General features: G+C 52.2%; 1 protein-coding gene across 2 annotated transcripts in view; it reads left to right on the forward strand.

Annotated features, from left to right (window-relative positions):
* SALL2 (spalt-like transcription factor 2) overlaps positions 1 to 3,525 on the forward strand; it is a 31,094-nt gene extending 27,569 nt beyond the window's left edge. Inside the window, exons 2-3 of one of the 2 annotated variants that reach the window (XM_014537024.1) lie at positions 1 to 145; positions 541 to 3,525. In XM_014537024.1, the coding sequence (XP_014392510.1) occupies positions 79 to 145; positions 541 to 3,482 (3,009 nt within the window). In that variant the 5' untranslated portion in view covers positions 1 to 78 and the 3' untranslated portion in view covers positions 3,483 to 3,525. The remainder of the gene's footprint in view (positions 146 to 540) is intronic. The other variant, XM_005856526.2, reaches the window with a different exon arrangement.
* The last annotated feature ends 3,657 nt before the right edge of the window (positions 3,526 to 7,182 follow it).

Raw genomic sequence — 7,182 nt, forward strand, 5'->3', positions numbered from 1 at the left:
CGGTGGCCACCGCCACCTCCCCCAATCCCCATCCCCATTGTCTCCCACTCCACCCAGCCCTCCACCTCCCCCACAACCATGGCGCACGAAGCCGGGAGAAGCTCCCTTCTCAGGGGGCCCTGCGGGGAGCCGGCGGAGCCCGGAGGTGCGGTAGGGTCCGGACTGGGCACGGGTGGGGGCGGAGGGGACACGCGGGGGGGAGGGGAGGACTTTCGGTGGACGGGATCAAATGCACGGTTATCTGCATAGACGCTCGTCCGTGTCCCACACCTATTCCATGGGGCCGCTGGTGGCCCGGGGTTGGTGGTGGGTGGGTGGGGGGACGACCCAGCAGGGCACTAGCTTGCGTGTTCCCCCACCCCACCCCCTGCTGGGGTTCTCGTGTCCAGGAGGGTCAGGACTGAGCTCTAGCCTTCTGCCTGGCCTGATGGTGAGCTCATCTCCCCTCCCCCAACCAGCAGTTACTGGGCTCATAGTTAATTAGAACCTCCGGATAGCCATTCCGACCGCACCACCCACGCTTTCTCCTCTTCTTCCCAGGTGATGCTAGCGAGGAGGACCACCCCCAAGTCTGTGCCAAGTGCTGCGCACAATTCACTAACCCGACTGAATTCCTCGCTCACCAGAATGCATGTTCTACTGAACCCCCTGTAATGGTGATCATCGGAGGCCAGGAGAACCCCAACAACTCTTCTGAACCCCGGCCTGAGGGCCACAATAGTCCCCAGGTCATGGAGGTGGAGCACAGCAACCCCCCGGATCCTGGGTCCTCTGTGCCCACCGATCCCACCTGGGGGGCAGAGCGGAGAGGAGAGGAGTCTGCAGGGCATTTCCTAGTCGCTGGCACAGGTACAGCAGCGGGGGGAGGAGGAGGCCTGATCCTGGCCAGTCCCAAGCTGGGAGCAACCCCATTACCTCCAGAGTCCACCCCTGCGCCGCCTCCTCCGCCTCCACCGCCCCCACCGCAGCCCCCAGGCGTGGGCAGTGGCCACTTGAATATCCCTCTGATCCTGGAGGAGCTGCGAGTGCTGCAGCAGCGCCAGATCCACCAGATGCAGATGACCGAGCAGATCTGCAGGCAGGTACTCCTGCTCGGCTCCCTAGGCCAGACGGTGGGCGCCCCTGGCAGTCCCTCAGAGTTACCTGGGACAGGGACTGCCACCTCCACCAAGCCCCTGCTTCCACTCTTCAGCCCCATCAAGCCTGTCCAAACTAGCAAGACACTGGCATCTTCCTCCTCCACCTCCTCCTCCTCAGGGGCAGAAACGCCCAAACAGGCTTTCTTCCACCTTTACCATCCGCTGGGGTCACAGCACCCTTTTTCTGCTGGAGGGGTTGGGCGAAGCCACAAACCCCCACCTGCCCCCTCCCCAGCCCTGCCAGGCAGCACAGATCAGCTGATTGCCTCGCCTCATCTGGCATTCCCAGGCACCACGGGATTACTGGCAGCACAGTGTCTTGGGGCAGCCCGAGGCCTGGAGGCCACCGCCTCCCCAGGGCTCCTGAAGCCAAAGAACGGAAGTGGTGAGCTGGGCTACGGGGAAGTGATGGGTCCCTTGGAGAAGCCTGGTGGACGGCACAAATGCCGCTTTTGTGCCAAAGTATTTGGCAGTGACAGTGCCCTGCAGATCCACCTGCGCTCACACACAGGTGAGAGGCCCTATAAGTGTAATGTCTGTGGCAACCGCTTTACCACCCGGGGCAACCTCAAAGTGCATTTTCACCGGCATCGTGAGAAGTACCCGCACGTGCAGATGAACCCTCACCCAGTGCCAGAGCACCTGGACTACGTCATCACCAGCAGCGGCCTGCCCTACGGTATGTCTGTGCCACCAGAGAAGGCCGAGGAGGAGGCAGCCATGCCAGGTGGAGGTGTGGAACGCAAGCCTCTGGTGGCCTCTACCACAGCACTCAGTGCCACGGAGAGCCTGACGCTGCTCTCCACCGGAGCAGGCACAGCTGCGGCTCCTGCACTCCCTGCTTTCAATAAGTTTGTGCTCATGAAAGCGGTAGAGCCAAAGAGTAAAGCTGATGAGAATACTCCTCCAGGGACTGAGGCCTCCGCCATTGCAGGGGTGACAGAAAGTGGCACAGCAACTCGCATGCAGCTAAGTAAGTTGGTGACTTCACTTCCCAGCTGGGCACTGCTTACCAACCACTTTAAGTCCACGGGGAGCTTCCCCTTCCCCTATGTGCTCGAGCCCTTGGGGGCCTCACCCTCTGAGACGTCGAAGCTGCAGCAGCTGGTAGAAAAGATTGACCGACAGGGAGCCGTAGCAGTGGCCTCTACCGCCTCAGGAGCCGCCACCACCTCTGCCCCTGCAGCTTCATCTTCAGCTTCATCCGGACCTAACCAGTGCGTCATCTGCCTCCGGGTGCTGAGCTGTCCTCGAGCACTGCGCCTGCATTATGGTCAACATGGAGGTGAGAGGCCCTTCAAATGCAAAGTGTGTGGCAGAGCTTTTTCCACCCGGGGCAATCTGCGTGCACATTTCGTGGGCCACAAGGCCAGTCCAGCTGCTCGGGCCCAGAATTCCTGCCCCATCTGCCAGAAGAAGTTCACCAATGCAGTTTCTCTGCAGCAGCATGTTCGGATGCACCTGGGGGGCCAAATCCCCAATGGTAGCAACCCGCTCCCTGAAGGTGGGGGAGCTGCCCAAGAGAATGGCTCTGAGCAATCTACAGTCTCTGGGGCAGGGAGCTTCCCCCAGCAACCATCTCAGCAGCCATCCCCAGAAGAGGAGTTGTCTGAAGAGGAGGAAGAGGATGAGGAAGAAGAGGAAGATGTGACTGATGAAGATTCTCTGGCAGGAAGAGGCTCAGAGAGTGGAGGTGAGAAAGCAATATCAGTGCGAGGTGATTCTGAAGAGGCATCTGGAGCAGAGGAGGAAGTGGGGATGGTGGTGGCAGCAGCCACAGCTGGGAAGGAGATGGACAGCAGTGAGAAAGCAATTCAACCTCCTTCGCTGCCACCGCCACCACCATCAGACAGCCTGGATCAAACACAGCCGAGGGAGCAGGGAGGCAGTGAGGTTGCAGAAGTCACCGAAGAGGCGGGCAAACCAGAGAGGAGCTCAAGCCCGAAGGCAGCACTCGCCCTCGAAGGGGAAGGCAGTAGCACCACGTTGGTGGAGGAGCTGAGCATGCAGGAAATGCTGAGAAAGGAGCCAGGAGAGAGCAGTAGCAGAAAGGCCTGTGAGGTGTGTGGCCAGACCTTTCCCACTCAGGCAGCCCTGGAGGAGCATCAGAAGACCCACCCCAAGGAGGGGCCACTCCTCACTTGTATTTTCTGCAGGCAGGGCTTTCTCGAGCGGGCTACCCTCAAGAAGCATATGCTGCTGGCTCACCACCAGGTACAGCCCTTTGCCCCTCATGGCCCTCAGAATATTGCTGCTCTTTCCTTGGTCCCAGGCTGTTCTCCCTCCATCACTTCCCCAGGGCTCTCCCCCTTCCCCAGAAAAGATGACCCTACAATCCCATGAGCCTTTTTTTTTTTTTGTACCTGCTACCCTTTGACCTAGTTTGCAGAAACTGAGAGCTCTGTAGAAGGACCTCTGAGATTTAAGAGGCTTCATTTGTCTTTTTCTCTAATTTCTTACATAGTATGTCCCAAGTGGTTTTTCTCTAGTCCCCGAGCTTGGAAATCATGCTCACAGGAGGATGACCCCCCTGAGGAATTTTTCTTCTCCATTCATTGTACCTGAGGGAAATAGATTCTCTACAGCTTTCACATTCCCAAGGGAAACCCTTCCCAGCTTCCCTGGGGTGACCCTTCTCCCCTCCCCTCTCTTCCACTCCCTTTCCCTTTGGCAGGTGCACCTGAGCACCCACATTTGGAATTGCAGCCCAGCCCAAAGGGACCAGTAGCTGTCCCTGGAGGGCTCAGTGCCACTCCTCTCTGGTGACCAGGTCAACCTGCAGGGCTTCTTCTCCCAAGACATTCCTGCCCAGCTGGTGAGGGTGGGCCTCCTGTCTTTCTGGAACTAGAGCATGGCTTTCCTGTCCAGTGACCTGCCCACCCAAGCCTGGGAGTTCCAAATCCACTTCCACTACCACTACCACTTCAGCACCACCAGTGCTATTTGGTCCAAGAGCTGTGGCTGGGGACATGCCTCCAGCAACAGGATTCAGAGAGGCTAAAGAGAAAAGAGCCCTCCTCTTCTTATTTCAGCCTCCTGCATCCAAGGCAGTGCCTGAACAGCTTATCATAGAAGAGAAGTAGCAAACTGCATTCCTTCCCCCTGCTCCAAAAGGTGCTAGCAATGAAGGTGCAGCAATATCTGTATCTGTGGCTCAGCCCTAGAGGGTAGGGAGAAATAAAGGGCATACTCTTGCCAGTAAGCTCCTTGATAATCTCATTAAGGCAAAGGTCGATATGCCCAGACATCTCCAGCTTCTTGTGTTCCTTCATCATTGCCTCTCCAAGTTAGGAAACAAGTGAATTTCTTGCCAAGATGTCTCCCCTGGAATATTTTAGGAAATGTGAAGTTAGTTCATATCTTTAATAAGCACTGTTGATGAGGATAGTTGAAGAAGTAATGGGGAGTTGAGGAGTGTTGCTCACTACAGGGCTTTAGTGGGAACCTGTGTGATTAAGAAAGGGACATGATATAAGGGAGTGGACCTCGAATTCTTGATTGGATGGATCTCATGAATGTTCTTTTGGACTAATAGTGACTTAGTGTGCAGCAGTGCACCATGGATCATGGGAGAGTTCCTAGCACTAGTGTGCTTCTAGTTTTAGATTACTCCCTCCTTTATTCCCTGGCCCTTGTATTTTCATCATCTTTCTCTCTCAAGGCCCATTTCCTCCCCATTTTGCCTGTCCATGGACTGGGGCTTATGTCTTTGCTACTATCTGGTTCTTAGAGTCCCAGACTTTGGGAGTTGAGCTCCAGATGGTGTCCTCCCTGCCTCTCCGTCTTATAATGAGATGTAGTATTTACTCTTAACATAGGATCATTTGGAACAGTTCTGAGGAGGAGAAAGTGTTGGTTCTGCTAGTGACTGACTTGAATGATGGTTTCTCCTCTGAAGATGTAGGCTCCAGAGCTTCCTAACATAGAAAAATGTGAAGAGCAGACAAGGGAGATGTTAGTGTCTTTCCCTTTTCATTAAAGGTGTTTTAACCAAATATTTGTGTGTTTCTCCTTATTTCATGACTAAATAGCCAGCTGGGGTGTGATATGGCATTTCCTAACATTGAGATTCCCTTCCCTGCCAAAAGCTGAGCATATGGTGTTAAAATATTTAATTTATGCAGCCTTGTCTTAAAGCAGTCTCCAGTGGATGTAATTTCCCTGTGGAAGTGAACTCTGTGTTCTCAGAAGGTTCTGCAGGTTTTCTCTTTGCCTAAAACCTTCTACCACCAGGCTTTTATGTTTCATTTTGTGGAGGTGTTTGTTTTCTTTAAAGGTTGGAAGCTGTTTATCAGTCTTTCCTGAACTCCAGGCCAGCCTGGCTGGCATCAATTAATTTGCAGAACCAAGATGAATTAATCTTTATGATCCTTGAGGTCAGATATTATAAACAGAAAGAAAAAGAAAAAATAATTCAACCCTAATAATTTCTGCCAACAAGATAAAGGAGGATTCTTTTTTTTTTTTTTATTTCAGAGGGGAAGGGAGAGGGAGAGAAAATAGAAATATCAATGATGAGAGAGAATCATTGATCCACTGCCTTCTGCACACTCCACACTGGGAATCACATGCCCCACACCGGAGATTGAGCCAACAACCCAGGCATGTGCCATGACCAGGAATGGGACCGGGACCTGGTTCATAGGTCAGGTCGACGCTCAACCACTGAGCCATGCCAGCCAGACTAAAGAAGGATTCTTAGCAGAGGAAGTACATTGGGGGTGGAAGCATGAAATGAAGAGCATATCTATAGGCTAATATACAAAGTGTCCCCTTGGGAGCTCAACCAGGAGTTCGAACGCTCCCTATGATGTGCGCTGATCACCAGGGGGCCGCACAGAACGAAGGAAGGCCCCGGCTGGCAGCCAGAAGTCCCCAGTCGGCCCTGATCACCAGCCAGGCCTAGGGACCCTACCCATGCACAAATTTTATGCACTGGGCCTCTAGTATATGTGTGTGTGTGTGTGTGTGTGTGTTACACACACACACACACACACACACACACACATATATACACTTTTTTTTATACTTTGTTTCTTTACAACATGGTAAGGTTCATATTTAATTCTGCAACCTTGGTTTCATAAAGAGAAGATAAGGGGTGGTGGGGACAGGTGGGGGAGGTAACCAATCAATGTGTCTCACATTGATGCTTCTGTCTCTCCCCCTTCCTTCCACTCTAAAAAATCAATGGAAAAAATGTCCTTGGGTGAGGATTAACAAAAAAATTTTAAAAAGAAGATGCTCCAGAAGTTTTTTTGTGACTACAATATCACTGAATCTTAGTGCTAAAGAGATGGAACTGTAAAATGATTTGCCCGAAGTCCCTCGGTGCTGGCTTCCTGCTACAACATTAAGGACTCCTGGTATAAGTCTGGAAGACAGAAGGGAGGGAGTGTGTAAACCTATTTTGGCTTGATAAAAGGTAAAGAACGATGTTTGATTCTAGTTGCCCCCACCAGAACAGTACAGATTCCTTTAAAAGGTACTAATAGGAATCTTGTGAACTCAATTCAGGGAAGAAACAGCTCCTGTCTCTTTAATTCCTGGCAAAGCTTTATAAATCTGTTTTTCCTTTCAGCCTGTGGAAGGAGATGGGTCACCAGTCCTTCTATTTTCTTTACCTCCCCTACCCCTATTGGACATAGATAATGCCACCTAACTAATTAAACTAGACTTGCCCTCTCTTTAGATGCCAGTTCTCATTATGATAACAGCTGTCAATGAGGCTACTGCTGATGATACTTCCTGGGGCAGGTCAGCACTGAGCCTGACTCCCCATTGCCCTCTTTCTGTCTCCTTTTCATTCTTTTTCCTACCTGTGCTGCGTTTTCTTCTTTCATTGACCTCTCTTACCTGACAGCTTTTATTTCTTTTTCTTTTCTCTTTTCACCTTAAATTTCTCTTCTGGAGCCTTTAGTCTCCCTTATTGCAGCCTCCAAGCCCCACCATTTCATATATGGTTTTCATTGATATTTTTAGAGAAAAAGAATGGGAGGGGGAGAGAGAGAGAGAGAGAGAGAGAGAGATGAGAGAGAAACAT

The sequence above is a fragment of the Myotis brandtii genome, unplaced genomic scaffold (assembly GCF_000412655.1).
Source record: "Myotis brandtii unplaced genomic scaffold, ASM41265v1 scaffold1031, whole genome shotgun sequence".
In the NCBI taxonomy this organism is placed as follows: Eukaryota; Metazoa; Chordata; class Mammalia; order Chiroptera; family Vespertilionidae; genus Myotis; species Myotis brandtii.